Raw genomic sequence first — 19,737 nt, 5'->3', positions numbered from 1 at the left:
TTTGGCAACTCTATAAAAAGAGCTGCAAAGCTGACAAGCATCTATTTCCGCATCTAGTTCTGCGCCACATCCCTATTTAAAACCATGTGACAGGCATTTATTTATGAGGCAGATACTTATCAGGAGGACTGTGACAGCAGGACGTGAAGACAGACAACATGAAGAAATGAGGTAAAAACACAGAGTCGACCTGAACGTGAAATGGAGCCATTTTTATTACACATGGTTTTCGGGTTGGAATGAGGCTTCCAGGAGCACACAGTGATATTCATGGAGATGCACAAGGCCTGACAGTATTAATTCTGGTCACCCAGAGCATTTTTTCTTCCTTCCTGATCTGGTGGTCAAGGCCAGAGCACAGCAAGGTTTAACAGAATGAGCTATGCAACTGCTCTTTTTGATGCTTCTCCCTAGACTCCTACAGAAGTCTAGGGAAAAAAGTAGTTAGAGGAGATTTTTACGTGTTAAGTAACGAAGCAATTTTCTAGAAAAAGCATATGATTTGCCTTGTGTGTTTTTAATCCATGGGAACTCTTGCCTGGAAAAAAAGAAATTGGAAATTGGCACCTGATTACTGCCTCTTTTGAAATAATGGTTGTGTCAGCAAACTCCTGCCTCTTCTGCTTTGGCCACTGGTGAGGATCCTGCGACTTATCTCTCAACGCTTCACTGTCATTCATTTCCTCTCTCTTCCAACAGAACTAACTCCTTTAATCTGGGCAGATTCAGAAATACGCTTTAGCTGTATCTAAAATATATCAGTCAGTGAGATATAAATACCTGTGCAGGCCCCAAGGAGATAATTCCCTGAATTATTGCTTTGGGTCAGGGGGGATCCCAAACCAAATTGGTGTCTTGCATTCCTACAGTTTGGGAGAGAGTCCTAAATTTCTACCCTCATCCTGGTGAATTAATACAAACTCTCTGACACTGCCAGGAGAAAAGGGCTTCAGGCACGAACAATACAGGACGCGCGGGAGAACCAGCATGCAGTTAGGAAAGCCCCACATGCTCCCGTACACCCCACAGCAGCTGAACACAGCAGCACAGGAAGTCTTTCATTTGAACAATTCAGAACAAGGAGTATAAAAGAGCTGCAAGCAGCAGACACACACATTACTGGAGCTCCACAGACACTGCAGGATTTACTTACCTGATGACAACAATTTCCTGCAGCAGTCTGAGTGAGCATTCAGTGCTGCTAAGTGTAAAGGGAACATGTTGTGGATCCCACACCTAAAAGGCAGAATAGTCTCGTTACACAGAGCCATGGCAAAATGCAGGTTGTGTACAGGCACAACACACCAAAAGCTCCTTCCACAAAGGAAGCATTTTTGATTCTTTCCAAGCAAGATTCTTCCTACCATGTTAGTTTTATCTGTCTCTCCTTACTGGTCTTTTCAGGAACTAAAAACATTCTGATACAGCAAAATCTTGGCATTATGCTTAGAGCAGAATCTGGCAGGAAGGTTTCTAAAAATTCAAGACGAAAGTCAAGGTAAGGGAGGAAGCAAGAGAACAGATATTGTTCGGAGTCAGTTTGCTGGTGGGATTCACAGATTTCTACACCAGCTAAACATATTGAAGGTACTGTAAAATTAAATGACGAAGTATTCCCAGTATTATTTCCAAACTGCATTTTTCCTGCAGTTAACATCCTTTAGACCTACGCTCATGTGGGTTTTCAAAGCCTCCACTTCTTCCCTCTCTCTTTCTCCTGGAGCTGGGGTAGCTGATGACTCTTCTTCCCACTTTCCTTCAGGCTGTCGTAACACTTAGAGTTCTCTTCCCACATCCTAACAACTAAATATCTCATTTTCCTACTTGCTCCAGTTACTCTGCTTACATAGTTTTCCTATTTTTCCCCCCCTTTAGCACATGACCCTCTTTTTAGTTACATTTCTCAAAGCTCAAATGTTGCGTAAAAAAAACCCAAAACATAGGCACCTATCCTTAGGTTAAATTTGTCTCAGGCAACCACAGAGTTCTTAAACAAACTGAGCACTCAGTAGCTTTTATTAATATCAGCAGATCATGCCAGTTCAGTCCCTAGGCATGCCACTGTTTACTTTATTAGAAGACTTTTCTGTTTGGATATCTTGGCTTTTGTCATTTAGCTCTGTTTTGTGAAAAGCACCTTGTTATTCTAGTAATATTATCCTAGAGGCAATCCTCCCAGTACACAAACACGGAGTTTTTGTAACCAACTATCTTGACAAGATTATCATCTACTGCCTGCCTCAGCAGATATACTTTTGGAAAATGACCAAATCTTAAACAATAAGGAAACAGATTTGTATCTGTTCTTCATTTCTACAAGACAATTGGTGGATGGGAGAGCATGATCACTTTGTGGAAGAGGATTTCAGATATGGATCAAAGATAAAGGAATTTGCCTTTCTGCAAGATTAATCATAAATCAAAATTATGTAGGAAGTTTCAGACAAAAACGAATGTGGATGTTTATACAGATACCTTGTGTTCTCCAACATTTTTATGTGTGTGTGTATATATATTTAACTATTTTTGCTTTGTTTTTTAAAAACTGATTCCATCCAGAACCCACAGGCCCATCTTTTCTCTCTCTTCACTTTAAATTTGTGCTGCTTGCTACTTCACTCACAAGAGTGACTTGTGGTGCTGTACAAATATTAATTCTGCTACCGTCAGCATCTACGCCTTACAGCAAATCTATTAAAAGATGATCTGGGAGACTGTTCTTCAAAGGAAACAGCACAATCTCTACTAAGCTGCTGCATCTGCATTTACAGTTCATATTTTTCAGGTATAGATTCATCTACGTAAACTAATATTGGGCATTCTGTATTGCTATGCTTCTTCCTACACCCATTTCCCTCTGTCTCCTCCTCCACTTAGTTACCTAAAGCAATATTGTTCTTCTTGTAGGTCAAGATTTCCACTCAACCCTTGCTTTGGATGGTTTCCATCAAAATACACTACCTGGATACATGCTAACCTGTGTCACACTTCTGCAGGGCTGTTCTCACTGGCTCCTCCCATCCCTTACACACTTTCCGCTCTAAATGCAATTGCCTCGAAGACTGACTTAGATGTCTTGCAGTTGCTGTTAACAATGCTGCTTTTCAAAGCCAGTTTGGGGAGCTCCACCAGAGTTATATACATGCAGCACATATGAAAATCCATTCCCAGCATTTCAGCACTCCTTGTTTAGCACAGCAGCATTGCTTAGATCTGCGTGGCATCTATGAGCCAACTTCACATTTCACTTATTTCTGCTGCTAGAAAAAGTCTTTTATTTGATCAATGCTCCAGTCACCCAAGTGTGAAATAGAAATTTCTAACTGGATAACCCTGATTCCAGGAGGGGGCCATCCCACTGCATCTCATTTTCCCTTGAAACCTCAAAATAAGAGACAGACTGAGACTCACTGTACTAGAGAAAGAACTAGGAAAAATGTACATCTATTTAGACACCAAGATCTTCATGCTGTCTACATTAATAAAATCCAATTATGTTGGCTGAAGCCTGTGAAATTTCATTATCGATGCCAACTGAAGATCTCTTCCACCTCCTGAGTTTGCAAGGCGACAGTTGTACTCTATAAAGGAGTATAGGCAAATGTTGCTAATTTCTTAAACATCCTCAAGCAAGCAAACAAAATACTGAGAGCTTCAAGTATCTTCAAAATTAAAGTCAGCTCATTTGCATCTGAAAGCAGGTTTTCCTAACTAGGTAAGTTAAGAGAAGTCAGTGATTCCTATGGTAGTTTCTAGGCAGAAGACTATTAAATTATATTTCAGAGACATGTGGAGCTAATTGCCAAAATCTTACATTCATGAAATCAGATGCTGCTATTGAACACTCGCTATGGCTATCCCTCATGGCATTGAATTACTCTGGTCTTATACCCCTTTGTATACATTCAGGTTTGTTTTTTCCTTTTGATAGACCATAAGAACCTAAAAATAACTAATCAATACTCAAGTACTGTTAAAAATCAAGCACCTGTCAATGCTGGAGTTAACAACACTTATCATGTTGTGGATGCAGGCTTGACATGTGCAAGAAGTTAAAAAAAAAAAGAAGAGAATTGAAGCAGAAAGCACTAACAACATTTAGAAATGTGTTTAATTTCAACTCCTTGTCATTATATTCAAAAAAGTTGACCAAACTTAGAAATCAGATAAAAGGAGTCCTATTCTTTTGGCCACCTGAATATCAGAAACCATGCAACACCAGGACAGGTTATAGTTATATTGAGATTAGAAATAATTAGTAACATCTGCTTTGCAATATTACATTTCTATTGATTAACCTACACCAAAAGATACAAGACAAAAGAATAATCATCACATATGACAAGCCACTAAACATTAGACTAATTTAGATACAAAGGAATATGCCCATAATTCCCTTGGAAGGTGTCTGAACTTTTTCCAATTGTTTCCCATACAAAGTCATTGCTACAGACTTTCTAGAATAACTGTGATCAGGATGCACCTTATATATATGTACTTAATGTAAACTAGGTATCACTGCTTCAGGACACTAGACATCGACGCTTCAGGAAAAAGAAGCAGCACTTGTACTACTTGTAGCCATGTAAGTGGGCAAAATAGGAACTTAGCTGGGCTTCCCCTCCCTCCACACTTCCCAAACATTCATATTTTAGTCCCATAACACTTGATCATTAGAAATAGCTCTACTTCAGCCACCTACTTGGCAGTATCAGCTCCACTAGTTATGAGGGTGTTAATCAAAAGTTCATGTCCGTATCTTGCAGCCACGTGCAGAGGGGTGTTACCATCCTTATCAACACAGTCGATTTCCCCTCCTGCAAAAGATATTTTCACACAGTTGGAAGATTAAGTGTGAATCGCAAATATTATTTCTCTCTAGCAAATGCAGCATAACCAGTCCTGCCACAGAGACACCAAACTTCAGAGACTGAGAACCAGCACACAGCAAGCTGTCAGCCACTGGTACTGAGTGTGGCCTGACAGCAGCATTTCACCTCCCTCTCTAACTGCAGTGGTAGGGAAAAACAGTGGGAAATAGATGAACCACATGACATATAAAGGTCAAGTACATGATTATGACTTACTCCTCCTCTAAAGAAACAAATGGATACCTTGAATTAAATGAAAAAAGCAAACTGCTGAAACTGTGCCCTCATTCGTAAAGACATTGCCACTCAGCCTGTAAGACAGCAATGTTAGAGTTCATTTAAGAGGCCAACAGAAACAAGTAAGTTGTGCGCTTTCGCTGTCTTACCAAAGAACAGCCAAACAGTGCTAAAGTAGAACTTCTCCTGTTGCAATTTAAGCCTGTCATCTCATGTTTAATGCTCACAAGCAGGAAAAATAGATTCATTCTTTCTTTTCTGCTGTGGCTTTTGACCCACACAAAGATTGCTATCAAGTCCTTGTTTTCTTTTTAAACCAAGGAACTTTATTTTTTTCCCGTCTCTCCTCATAAGTCAGGTTTGCTGCACTCCAACTAATTCTCATCCTTCCAGCAGCCCTCTCCAGCTGGCCCACATCCTTCTGGAAGTAAAATGTCAAAAGCAAGAAAGAACACTAGAGCTGATGTCTCCCAACGCTAAACTGAGCAAAAGGATTACTTCAGGCCTGCTGGCTTTGTTCCTATTTATACACTCCTGTACCTTGTACAGCATCATGTACATTGTTGATATTTTTTTTTAAGCACTGTGACATTGTTGATTTATGGTCAACGGCCTTCTGATCCTCTAAAAGCCCCAGATCCTTTCCGGAGGAACTGCCACCCACCCAGCTGTTGCGATTCTGCACTTATCCAATTGACATTCCTACCCATGTGTGAGATCTTTCCTTTGCTTCACTGGCATTATAACTTCTGCCTCCACTCTTACAGGATCATTTTCCATTCTGACTCCATCTTCTGCCAAACTAACAGCTTCTTCCAAATTCATGTTTTCTCCAATCGTGAAAAGCATATATTACTCCATTATATATATTACTCCATTATATATACCATATACTACTCCATTATCCAAGTTGTTAATGAAAACAATGGACAGTAACAGACCCAGGAGAGAAACTGAAAACCCCCTCACTACACCTTCCATTTCAACAATGGTCGATTTATTACTAACCTCTGAGTTACAACTTTTACAACTAGTTATGCACCCACACTGTAATATTTTCATCTAGACTGAGAATACTTCACGAAAGCAGGAAAAAAGTCTTGCTGACATCAGGATATGGTAATATTTACTGCATGTCCATATCCAGGAGATAATAGGCTGTAACTACAAGAAGAAAAAACTCTAATAAAGCACCATGCAGCAGTTTCTTGTGGTCAAAGGTAAAGGTCAGTAAAATGCTGGAATGGGTTTCCTTGGGTAGAGCCTCCACCAGCAGAGGTCTCCACAAATATTACCTGCTCACAGCAAAGCCGGAGGACTGTGCTGCGTTCACAAAGCCTATTACCCTGCTGTAAAAGAGAATTATGATGTTTCAGCACCTTTTACTCTTGAGGACTTATGTCAGATCTCGCCCACTCCTCCCTAAATGTTCATAAATAGTTTGTTCATTCACTCATTTCAGAATTTTTGTCTGGCTTATGTAAAATTCTCCAGCTTTTTTTTCCCCCCAGTTTTAAAGATATGTATCACAACTGCAGTTTTCCAATTTTAAGGTAACCCATTTTTCCTCTACAAGTCGCTAGAGACAGCAGCCAGAAATTGAGACGTCTTTAGCCAACCCATTAAGTACTCCAGAGTGAAACTCTGTTTCTCTAAATCATTGACATTTCTCTCTTCCACAACATCCTATGGCAACAAGGCATAAAGTCACTTGCAATCAGATCTGTGTACAATACTAAAATTAGAGGGGCAGCAAATGAAGAAAGAAAGAAGCGAAACCCAAGCAACATGAAGAAAAGTAGAGATGCATGAAGGACAAAGGAAATTCTGCAAGTCCTTTCACACACAAATCCCAAAGAGAAAACAACAGCTGAAAGTCAGAGAGCATGTTTGACTAAACAGCTCAAAATAGCATTAAAGTACAGTTTCTTCCAATTCACTCAAACTCCTTTCATTGTTACTATTTTATTTATTCAAGGAGAGCTATGACAACAATTTGCATGATGACCTGGAAGAAGCATGGTATACTGAAGACCTCTCTTTTACAATACAATCTTGTGTAAATGTGCCATTACATTTAGAGTGCAACTGTTCAGCCATTTTCAACATCTTGCACTTAATAATTTCTCAGTTCGGTATTTTGGAAAACAAACAAACCAAAAAAAAAATGAACCAAGCAATCCAGACCACCCTGTCTGGTACAGTGACCAAAGCAAAGAAGCATAAAAAAGCAATCAGAAACAGCAATCTCTGTCAATAAGTAACAGGCATCTGCCAGATCTCCAACAACAATATTTGTTATCCTCTGTGGTATTCACAGACACAAGAGATACCTGATAAATGACTGACATCAGGAATTCTGGCTATGCCAGAACAAACAAGGTGCCACAGGTCCACCCTCCTGTGTGTTTATTCAACAATTAATCAAGACAGTAGCAAGGTGTGGAGCTAAGGTTAGTGAGATAAGTACATCTGAAGAAGAGAGGCCTAAGAACACAAGAGCTCACACGGGCAGACAACTCAAAACCTTTTCTTTTTTTATCTTTTAAATCATTTAAGAAATAAAGTTGTGCCAGTTCTCAGCAGATAAAAACCAGCTTTGAACTCTTGTATTCAGGTTAAGAGCCACAACAGACCAGCTGGACCAGCATCAGCTGGAGGAATACAGGATTTTGTTAACTACCACAATCTCAATTTGTGATAATGCACTGGAGAAAGAAGCAGTGCTCTCAGCACAGCTCAAAGCCAGAAGTTTTTGGAGAGCTAAGCAGCAATCTGAGTAGTCCTTTGGCACTCTGGGTCACAACTGCTGAAAACTGCAACCTTGGAAATGCGTCATCTCTTGGAGAGTTGTGAAACAGGCACAGAAACTCACCATTCTGAATGAGGGTCTGCGACCGTGTGAACCTCCCATGGACAGCTGTCATGTGCAGCGGGCTCTTTCCATCCTTACTCTAACAAACAAAATGTAAAACCAACCCTTTAGCATATAAAGCAGTGTTCCATTTTTAGCTAAAGTAGAATCAGTTTCCAACCTTGAACTAAGTCTTCCCTAAGTAACCTCATTCTCTGAAAGCTAACTGCATGTTTTCCAAATGGTGTTCTTTGTTAGAAGTGGTAACAGGGGGCATTGGTACAAAGAAACGCCAATGCTTATACTTATTCCTATTATAACAAAGGCCATCCTGGAGCTAGTAGAGGGCCATAAGTCAAAAATAAAAAAGGCCACACCTGCAGGGAGGTATGGATAGGACAGGTGACCCCAAACTGACCAACAGAGTATTCCATCCCATATATGGCATACTTGGTATAAATCTGAACGATCACAAAGGTCTCACTTGCTTCTTCAACAGCTGACACTCGGTGAGGACCTCGTCTGCCTGTTTGCTCCTAATCCTAGATCCATGCGTTCCTGAATCTACTTCCTGAGCCCAGCTTTCTCCTAGCTTCGGGCCCTCTCCCTTGTGCCTGCTCTGCAGCATTTGTGTGACATATAGTCATTGAGGGGTGGGGGTACAATTTCACATACTTGTATATATTTTATGATTTACATTATTATTATTTCATTAAAGCTGTAGCTTTAGTTTTCCAACCCACAAGTCTTTTCCTCTCATTTCCCCTTCTTCCTTCCCTGGTGGTGGAGGGCAGGAAGGGAATTGGGAGCCCAACAGCTTGGTTTTAGCTCCCAAAACTGGCCAAGCCGGGGCTAAACTGTGACAAGTAGCAGTAACAATATTTAGTCACTCAGCTCAACATCCTGCAGTTATTCTTCAGGTAAAACCTTTACTGGCTACAAAAGTCTGTAGGACTGAATCTTTACATGATAATAAACACAGAAGGTATAAGCATACAAGTAAACATTCCTCAGCAATAAGTAAGAAACGAGCTGGAGTGGAGCCTGTCCTCAGAGTCCTGGCAGTATACAATATCTGCCTGAAATCTACAGATATATGACATCTAATTCTTTAAAAGCATTTTTAAGTAACATTTCCTATTCAGTCATTACTTTCCTTAATCTTTGCAACAAAATGAATAAAGAAATGCAAAGGAACCACAAAGCTAAGGAGGAGCAGCCTCTGAGAGAGTCAAGAAATATATTCTGTTTATCAACCTGCATTTTATAGATACATCCCAAAATAAAAGCCACTACACACACAAAAAAAAAGGGGTTGGATAATAAATTTCCACACAATCAAAAATAGGATGTCTACAAAAGACAAGTAGTAAATGGGGAAGGCATTTGAAAGGAAAGGTAGAATGAGTAGATATCAATGTTTTAGATTCTAGAGAAAGAAACTGAGCTTGTGGAAGTCAAAGAGCTGTGAAAACAGCAAGGCAAGGATACCAGCCTCACTGCTCACATCACCTCATGTTTATTGGCGTGAGTTTTTCCATTTGTTGGCAAGCATAAACCCCAGCTTCATTTTAATAATTCTGAGTTTAAATAGTGCACTGACTATCCCCAGATCTCAAAAGACTTGCCAGAGGCGTTAAATGCCAGAAGGCCAGTTGTACGGACTGGAAACTGTAAAGTAGCCAAAAACTCACATGAACTCAAAGTCTCAAGTCTTCTAGTATCTATACCAGAACCTTCAGTTCTTACTTCCACAGGAAACTCATCTGAACCAGGTTTAATTATATCTATGTTGCAGTGGGAGGGAAAACAACAGAAAGGAGTAATTCCTTGACTTAAAAACACTCTCTGAGAGAACATTTTGACAGAGTTCCCAGGACTATATTTTATCAGTGGTTTGTGCCTTCACGAGAGCGGCTGGCCTAGAGTTTAAGGTTGTCATTATATTTATCAAGGCACTGAGAGCTCCTCTGCAGTAAAGTTATCTCACACACACAGTTTAATGATCAACATTTTCAGCAACTCTCTACTTCCATCAAGGATTTAAAACCATGCTGTACTTGTTATTACAGTTTCCAGTCTCCTGAAGTATGCAAAATAGGAGAAAGCAAAACTGAAGAGCTACAATGCAAGTTTTACCTGAACATTAACATCCGCCCCATTATTCACTAGTAGTTCAAGACACAGTGCTCCATGAGTGGAGGCAGCAGCAAAATGCAAGGGAGTGAATCCATTGTTATTAGGCTGATTTACATTAGCACCATAATCAATCAGCTCATTAACAACAGAATCTTGACCATTGTAACAGGCAATGTGAAGTGCAGTATTTCCATAGATGTTCATCTCATCAATCTAAAATGAGACAAGGAGACACAGTTAAAATTACAGACATCAGCTTACTGTTTTACATAATGCATCACACACTGCAAATGGAAATAGCTGCAGCATGAACTGTCATAAGGCATATTTCTCAACAGCAAATTTCATTGACAAAAATATACTACCATATGGCTTAATTTGGATTCCTTTACCTTTTCTATTATTAACTTTATCTCTTACTAACAATTCCTAAAAGCCAATCTGAAACTTAAAGCTGATAGCAGGACTATGTAATGATGACAAAGGTCCCAAGAAGCTGGAAAGCTTTTACATATAACTGGGATAATTAAAAAGATCACAATCTTTATTAAAAAAAAACAAACAAACCAACCAATGACTGACTATTGAATTCTTGCGAACAGAATCAGGCTTAAAAGCTCTTTCCACAGATCTTTTTGGGGGAGGGAGTGAAGGTGTCTGAGTGAAGAGAAGGCATAAGTGTACCCTCACTTACACTTCAATAAGAAACCACCTTCAGTAACTCAGTATTATAAAGATGTAATTAAGATTATGTTGCATCTTGATGTCTGGCTTAGAATTCAACTGCCATTCTGTAAAACAGGGCAGATTGTACAAAAGACTCGGAGATTATGCGAATAACCTTACACAAAATACAGGCATCTCAAAGGTCACGCCTCCAGTGATGGAGAAATAGGAAGTTAAAAGGTAGTTATTTTCCTGCTAATAAAATCATAGAATCAAAGAATCACTAGGCTGGAAAAGACCTTAGAAATCATCAGCCCCAACTGTACCTGTTTACTACTAAATCATGTCTCCAAGCACCTCATCTACCAGCCTTTTAAACGCCTCCAAGGATGGTGATTCAACCACCTCTCTGGGCAGCCTCTGCCTCTAAACATCCCCTAGAATCACAGAATCACTACGTTGGGAAAGACCTCTAGGATCATCGAGTCCAATCATTCCCATCAAACACAGAACCATGTCCCTCAGCACCTCATCCACCCATCTTTTAAACACCTCCAGGGATGGGGACTCAACCACCTCCCTGGGCAGCCTCTCCCAGTGCCCTGTGACCATTTCTGTGAAAAATTTTTTCCCAGTGTCCAGTCTTAAGATCCCCTGGCAGAGCTTGAGGCCATTTCCTCTCGTCCTGTTCCCTGTCACTTGGGAGAAGAGGCCAGCACCCTCCTCTCCACAACCTCCTTTCAGGTAGTTGTAGAGAGCAATGAGGTCTCCCCTCAGCCTCCTCCTCTCAAAGCTAAACAACCCGAGTTCCCTCAGCCGCTCCTTGTAAGACTTGTTCTCCAGCCCCTTCACCAGCTTCGTTGCTCTTCTCTGGACTCGCTCCACAGCCTCAACATCCTTCTTGTGGTGAGGGGCCCAGAACTGAACACAGGATTCGAGGAGCGGTCTCACCAGTGCCGAGTACAGAGGGAGAATAACCTCCCTGGACCTGCTGGTAACACCATTTCTGATACAAGTGAAGATGCCGTTGATCTTCTCGGTCACTTGGGCCACTGCTGGCTCATGTTCAGTCGCTGTCGACCAACCCCTCCAGGTCTTTCTCTGCCAGGCAGCTTTCCAGTCAGACTTCTCCTAGTCTGTAGCACTGCACGGGGTTGTTGTATCCCAGGTGCAGGACTCGGTGCTTGGCCTTGTTAAACCGCATCCCATTGGCCTCAGCCCATTAGTCCAGCCTGTTCAGATGCCCCTGCAGAACCTCCCTACCCTCCAACAGATTGACACTTCCTCCCAATTTAGTGTCATCTGCAAACTTGCTAAGGGTGCACTCGATCTCCTCATCCAAGTCATCAATAAAGATATTGAACAGGACTGGACCCAGCAGTGAGCCCTGGGGGACACAACTTGTGATCAGCCTCCAGCCGGATTTAACTCCATTTACTACCATTCTTTGGTCCTGGCCATCAAGTCAGTTTTTAAGCCAGTAGAGGATGCGTCTGACCAGGCCAGGGGCAGCCAGTTTCTCAAGTAGAATACTGAGAGGTACTGTGTCGAAGGCTTTACTCAAGTCCAGCTACACCACATCCGCAGCCTTTTCCTCATCCATCAAGCAGGTCCCCTTGACATAGAAGGCAATCAGGTTATTTTGGCAGGATCTGCTTTTAAACCCATGCTAAGTGGGCCTGATCATCTGGTTTTCCAGTGTGTGCTGTAAGATGACACCCAAGACGACCTGCTCCATGACCTTCCCTGGCACCGAGGTCAGATTGACAGGCCTGGAGTTCCCTGGATCCTCCCTCCAGCCCTTCTTGTAAATCTGCCAGCCTCCAGTCCAGCAGAACTTCCCCAGTCAGCCAGGACTGCTGGTAGATGATGGAAAGGGGTTTGGCAAGAACATCTGCCACATCCCTTAATACCCTTGGGTGGACCCCATCTGGCCCCATAGACTTATGAATATCTAATTTGCCTAGCAGGTCTCTAACCATTTTCTCTTGGATCAAAGGAGCTTTGTTTTGCTCTTCCTCCCTGCCTACTGTGCTCGCAAGGTTGAGTATCCGGGGAACATCTCACTTTAACAGTAAAGACTGAGGCAAAGAAAGGATTAAGCACTTCAGTCTTATTCTCGTCCTTTGGCACTATTGTTCCCCCTGCATCCAGTAAAGGATGGAGATTTTCCTTGGTCCTTCTTTTGTTATTGATATATTTGTAAAAGGATTTTTTATTACCTTTCACAGAATGGGCCAATCTAAGTTGTAACTGGTCTTTAGCCCTTCTGATTTTCTCTCTACAAGATCTCACTTCACCCTTGTAGTCCTCCCGAGTTGCCTGCCCCTTCTTCCAGAGCTCATATATTTCCCTCTTTTTCCCGATTTCTATCCAGAGCTCCTTACTCAGCCAGGCTGGTTTTCTTCCCTGTCAGCTCATTTTCCGGCACAAAGGGACGGCTTTCTCTTATGCCACCAGGAATTCCTTCTAAAAGAGTATCCAGACCTCGTGAGCTCCTTTGACCTTAAGGACCGTATCCCATGGAATTTGATCTAGCAGCCTTCCGAACAGACCAATAATAACACCTATTCCCCCTCAACTTCACAGTCAACAGCCTGTGAACACAGACTTCTGACATTTTTTTGGCAGTTCACATCAGCTGGTTATAAAGCTGCCAAATGCAATGGCTTTATTTGACATCTTTGACAGACTCTTCTGGTCATCTCACTGTTGCTTTGAACCACTGAATTGACAATATTAGACTAAGAGAAGCCTATGACCTAAAAAATTCTATTTTCCAGAGTGAAAATAATCTTCCTTCCTTCTGTCAACCACAGAGGAAATACAGGTCCCTAAACTCTAACAGACTGAACTGCAGTTTAGTAAGATAAAGAGTATATATATGTGGAGAACAGCTGCTCATCACATCAAAGCGAAAGCTGAGCCAAGGGAGATTTTATTATTCCATCTTCCTCTGCAGGAACATCTTCAGGAAGATGGCTTGGAATTTACTGTCCATATCAGACATTATTTTATTACAGAATGTTTCCTGGCTCTTGAACTAATAAACCACAGGAAGCACAAGGTGCTTTACGTGTTTCAGTAGATGGGAACTATTTTCTTTAGAAGCTCTGACAATAACTGTAGCAGCCTCCATAAGAAAAAACTGAGAGAGTATCTCCAAAACGGCAGTCACAAAGAGCACATTACCACATACCTCCACCCCCAGGTTAAGGAGGTGTTTCACAATGTTAATCTGTCCATTGGATGCAGCTGCATGAAGCGGGGTGTAACCCTTCTTGTCTTTACAAGTCACCTCTGCACCATGATTAATCAGCAAGGCAACAACTTCCAGGTGACCTTCAAAAGATGAAAGATAGTAATCAATGAGTATATCATCCTACGGCATCACTTCTCCCAGATCACTCCTTTCTTGCTAATGCACTGCCCCTTTTTGCTGCTGCTTCCCAACGTTCCCATAGTTTTACATGAAAAAAAAGGCATTTTTGTAAATGTTCTTAATCCCAGCTTCAGGCCTCATCAAGAAATCCATGCAATATTCATTCACCTTCACTAGATGTGTCAAATTTCCCTTTACTGAATTAGTTTTCCAGTCATTAAAAGAACAAAACCACATCTCTTTCCCATTTGTTTCTCTAAAAATAACAGTTTGTTTTATTCTCCTTGTTACAGAAAGAACAGTGAGGACAGGAAAATGACAATACAAGTCTCCTGAAACAGCATCCCATTGATGTCATCTGCAAACACAACTGCTAACACTTTTTTTTGTTAGCAATACAAAATAACTTTAATAAATGATAAAAATGAATACATCCTCTTTACTAACATCAAGGACACAGAAAGCAAGGGAGTGCAGAATCTGCAGAATCCAAACTCCAGCAGAACAAACACAAGATTTTCTACTGAACCTTCTGATCTTTGGATCAAGTTTCTGACTCTCCAATAATTCACCATTAACACAAAGCTGTGCAAAAAATCCTGACTGTAGATCTAAAACTGTTCGAATCTGAACTCACAGTCTATACACAGTCACTCTGTAATAAAAACCAGTAATTTCCTACTAACAGGGAGAAAATCTGTGAACTTCTTCCTAACATTATCATAATTTAGTTACTTATAAACATAAATACACAGCAAAATTCATGATCGCATTTATCTGCATTTTATAGAAAGTAGTTTTTAACAGAATACACCTTGGATTTTTTCAAGCCCAAATGTACTTCATACTGGAATTAGACTCAGGATAAAAAGACCAAAATTAAAAAATCGACACAAAAAGCCCACAGTTAGCCACATTAAAAAGAAAATGACAGCCAAGTTCACACTAGCTGAAAAACCGTAAGTGGACAGTGTGTATTTAGATGAGCTGAACTCTTCCCTCTTCAGGGTAAATACAATGCTCACTTTCCATGACCAGGTCTGCTCTTGCCCATTTAAAACATGCAGTGGGTTTGTGAATAGGAAATTAAAAATAAGCAGCAACAGCCCAAGCCTTACCCATGTACGCTGCCCAGTGAAGAGCTCTTCTGTCCTTTTTGTCAAAAGCATTGATGTTTGCCCCCTTGGCTAAGAGCAAGTTCACCATCTAGAAGTAACAACAGCAAGTAAAGCAACCCTGTGGATCACATACTCAACAGTTTATACCAAAACATTGTACCAATGAAGTTGGGATCACAAAATCCTGCTTTCCAACAGTAAATTTGCGAATTACACAAATAGTGTTCAAAGCTGTGTGCATTAATGACAAGGACTGGTGACGGCCACAGGTAACCGGGACAAATCCTGGTCTAAAGTGGGGGCTGAGAGTACACAGGGCACTGCTGCTTGGGTGTGCTTCGTAGCCAGCTTGACAAACAACTGGGAAGAGAAATACGCCTGGAAAAGAAACATTGAGTGATACTGGAATTTTAGACAGCGTGGCTAAGAGGTGAAAAGCTGCTTTTCTTATTGCCAATCAGCCAACATTAAATGCTAGAAAAATCAGTGGAAAAAAAGAAGGGAAACTGAATGGAAAACACATTTAACAACTATCGTTTCCAGCAAAACATTTTTAAAATCATAAATTACAGAGCTGAATGATTGCCTTCCTCTCACAGATTGCTTTGCCACACTAAAGAGATCAGCTAATAACAGCATATGTTCAGTTAACATTCCTGTTAACTGACTAAGAGCTTCAGATTATGACGGTTAGACTCAAGCATTACTATCTTTTTCCTACAGTGCAGTATTCCAAAGGCCAAACACCATCACTGTTTTACAGGAATTACCATTCTTCTTCCTTCTTTTTATTACCATACAACTGATAGATTTTTGTTGACAGAAGCCTACTGTTCTAGTCAAAGAACTACACATTTATTCCATATCCAGAACCTCAGGTGTGGAATGGGCAAACAAGGATCTTTTCACCTGGATCTAAAGACAGTAGCAAAATGCTTTACATAGGGGCTTTATATGCAAAAGTGTGCGTCTTCATAGAAGAACAGTAATTAGACTAGAAGGGTTTTTTGTATAAGATAAGTAAGAAAAAAAAAACAGGAGTACATTTTCTCGAAGACTAATTAGAAAAGCAGAGCGGCTGGACCTTGAACAGCTGAACATTTCTTCAGGACAAAATGAATCCACCAGTTTTTCTTTCTTTCCATTCTGTCACTCTTATTTTTGCAGGCAGTCAAGCTCAAGAGATCCAAGGACACAGTGACACAGACAGCTCTCCAAGTCGGCATGCACACCTTGCATGCTGGCTCTGTACAAGTACTTTGCAGCCACTCTCTGATTTCTGCAGGTGAAAAACCTGTCGCACAGTTCATAAAGCAGCTGTATGACAGGAATCATGGGGGTCAGGGATATGGAGCTCAGTCTAGGCTCAGTCACAGAAAGTCAACTGTTTCAAATGAGAAAATAAATAAGTCAACAATCAATTACGTTCTTTAACACCTCACCTCAATGTGGCCATTCAGAGCTGCATGGTGCAACGCCGTCCGCCCCCCTCGGTCAGAGACATTGACACTACTCAGCATGGGGATGATGACTTCCGCGCACTTCACTGCCTTGTTCGCAGCCGCCACGTGCAAGGGTGTCTGCCAGTTCTTGTCCCGAGCATTGACATCGGCCGAGTGCTTAATCAATACTTGCACTGCTTCCTGCAACAGCAACACAATTACTCCCATAACCAGGCAGCTGGAATAAATACAGGGCCCACGCTCTTGTCAGCTCAATCACACTACCTATGCACAATAATTCTGCATATGAGACACGGCCAGGAGGAGGTAAAGAGAATAATATTTATAAGTAACCTCCCAGGCTAGGGAAATGGTATCTACAGTTGATTCAAATACCTAAGTTCACACGACCTTTGCTGTCATTTAGAGCAATGTCCTCCCAGTCAGAATTTCACAGTTTGATCTTAGGATGTACAACGGTGCCTAGGTAGAGAGCCCGACCTGTTTGGTTAATTGACCTTTAGTAACTCAGTCATCATAACTGTGCTCTCACTGGATAAACTAATGGACTTACTTGAGCTCACTGTTACAGAATTTTTTGACAAAACAAAAAGCACATAATTTTGGACAATGAAACCATAGCAAATTGCAGTAAGTTTTACTTACAAACAGGAAAAAGGAGAAAATGAAACAGAATATGTGAAAACAGAATTTTAGCTTTGCAAAACGTGAGAATCAAAGGCAAGGGTTGATGCTGGTGTCCTCAAGTTAACACTAGCATTCCTTCACTCCCTGAGGGCCAAGCACAGGCCAAGGGTTGCCACTGCAATATCCATTCTGTCAGTGTGAGACCAAACAACATCTTTTAAGGTTAATTTTGTTGGTTAAAAGTGAATGTTTCCCAGCAAGAAAATGTACTGTTCTGTCTCGAGAGACTGTCTCACTAGAGAATTCACAATTAGTTCTCTTCTGCCTCTACTCATGCATCTGCCATTAAGCAAGTTTCATTTTCTCCTTTTTCCTGTTTGTAAGTAAAACTTACTGCAATTTGCTATGGTTTCATTGTCCAAAATTATGTGCTTTTTGTTTTGTCAAAAAGTCTCTCTCAAAATCACATTTTGTTTCTTCTCTTTTCCCCACAAACAAACAAAGCACAAAGGAACCGCTGGGACACAGCAGCATTCAAGTAGCCTTGTCTGTTCCTTACAGCTTGCAGCTGGTAAGTGGGACAGCCTTGGTCCTACAATGTACCTTAGTCTTCTTCACATCAACTGAGAAGATTTCTGGTCAGCCCAGCCAAAACTGTATTAATGAATAACAAACACATACAGCCTTTAAACAGCGCTTTTGTATCCCGAGTGGCACAGGAGCGTGCCTGCAGTTGGTATGAACAGTACATTCACTACAAGTTTTAGTTCTTTGTCCTCAAACGATCTCAGTGATTTCATTTTCTACAGCCACCTCCCAGCCTGTCCAAGAGATTCATTCAATTGGTGACATTGTACCTCTTACAACACCAATAATGATATATCACTGTTAATGTCCCAACAGGATTTTCTTTTTTAAATCACAGGCCTATGATTTTAAAAGTCATTTAAATGCAATTCTCTGCAGACCTCTGACTAGCTGAGACATGAAGCCATCCGGAAAATTAATGCACTTTGACTCTTAAGGAAGGAAGTTAAAAAGTTAAAGGAGAATTTTTAGAAGTAATTGGTATGGGCTGAAAAGTCTAAGCTAAAAATATTTAGTCTTTTAAAAAAACCCAAACATTTACACATTTTTGTTTATGCCTGCAAATCTGCTGCTCTATCAGATTTGAGATCAAAATGTTAAAATAGTTACGGAGAAGTTTTAATAGTATTGCTTGTGAAAACATGAGCTATAACTCTTTCTTAACATAATGTCCACACATTCATGCAGTCCACAGCTATAGTGTGAGTGTCCGTATTCAGAATCTCTACTTATCCCAAGTTATCAGAGTGAAATCTCTTTACCTCTACAAAGTGTATAAGGCTGAAAGTTGACACATCCATTAACAAACAAAGACACACCTGAGGGCTGCTGATTTGTAAATAAACATTTAAATCCCTAAGGCCCACTTCAAAAATCATTAAGACTAAGTAAAAGATTGATAACAAAATTAAAAACCTGTAGGTGATCATTCTAAAAGCCACAGTGCTCACAGGAACTTCAAAAACCACACCAAGTCCTACTGGCCAAATTCCGGACCATGAATTTATCTACTACTAATCATGTGATCTCTGAATTCACCTACTACTATCACTATAGGTTTTGTCCTATTACACTGAAGCTGCACGTTTATCAGCTTGCGTAATAAAGGCAAAGCAGCATTGGAAGAGTCTCAAAATGCTGAAACTTGTTTCAAAATTACCAAAGTAGCAATTATCATATAAATAACAAAGAAAAAAGACTAAGAAGAAAGCTATGTGTGTTTATAAAATATATAGCAAACCATAAGAAGGCATCAAAGGCTGGTGCCTTTCCCTTCTGCCTCACTATCGCACCCGGGTGCTTGCTTTGAGGTACCAGAACTGCTGCCACGATGGAAGACAGTTTCTTGTTGTAGAATTGGCCTTTAGCTGACAAAGAGTTAAAGATGAGACACAAACGCACAGAAAGTTACACATTTTCTGTTAGGGCTGCCACTGACAATAAAAATCACATACTCTGATATATCAAAAAAAAAGAAACCAAGCACACTCCAGTCAGAAAGATTGTGGCTGTTTTTTAAGGTTTAAGCCTGACCTTTGTTTTCCAACATGGCTTTTTGTATGCTGCCTCATGACAGCATTCGTACTCTATCAGATATTCGTACTCTATCAGATATTCCTTTCAGAGGGTTTCTGTGGATGCCAGCAGCTGGGAAGCTCAGCTAGCAGCCAAACAATGCCCAAGTTCAGAAGCAAGCCCAGGATTCCTGCCTCCAGGCCTGGCAAGCATTGGGACTGTTATGGAGGTGATTCAAGTTCATCAGTCTCTGGAAGATAGCCACCCTCTGTCTCTT

At 40.8% G+C, this 19,737-nt stretch overlaps 1 protein-coding gene across 11 annotated transcripts in view; it reads right to left on the bottom strand.

The window, feature by feature from the left end:
* Nucleotides 1-19,737, bottom strand: part of ANKRD44 (ankyrin repeat domain 44) — a 137,810-nt gene that overhangs the window by 39,086 nt on the left and 78,987 nt on the right. For all 11 annotated transcript variants that reach the window (XM_069860697.1, XM_069860704.1, XM_069860699.1 and 8 more), the window contains exons 5-11: nucleotides 16,710-16,910; nucleotides 15,268-15,355; nucleotides 13,967-14,109; nucleotides 10,102-10,314; nucleotides 7,984-8,062; nucleotides 4,703-4,817; nucleotides 1,154-1,236 (exon numbers count right to left, since the gene is read on the bottom strand). In XM_069860697.1, the coding sequence (XP_069716798.1) occupies nucleotides 1,154-1,236; nucleotides 4,703-4,817; nucleotides 7,984-8,062; nucleotides 10,102-10,314; nucleotides 13,967-14,109; nucleotides 15,268-15,355; nucleotides 16,710-16,910 (922 nt within the window). The remainder of the gene's footprint in view (nucleotides 1-1,153; nucleotides 1,237-4,702; nucleotides 4,818-7,983; nucleotides 8,063-10,101; nucleotides 10,315-13,966; nucleotides 14,110-15,267; nucleotides 15,356-16,709; nucleotides 16,911-19,737) is intronic.

Source organism: Phaenicophaeus curvirostris, chromosome 7 (genome assembly GCF_032191515.1).
Source record: "Phaenicophaeus curvirostris isolate KB17595 chromosome 7, BPBGC_Pcur_1.0, whole genome shotgun sequence".
Classification (NCBI taxonomy): domain Eukaryota; kingdom Metazoa; phylum Chordata; class Aves; order Cuculiformes; family Cuculidae; genus Phaenicophaeus; species Phaenicophaeus curvirostris.
Note: the sequence above shows the minus strand (reverse complement) of the source record. Positions and strands in the feature narration are given on the sequence as shown.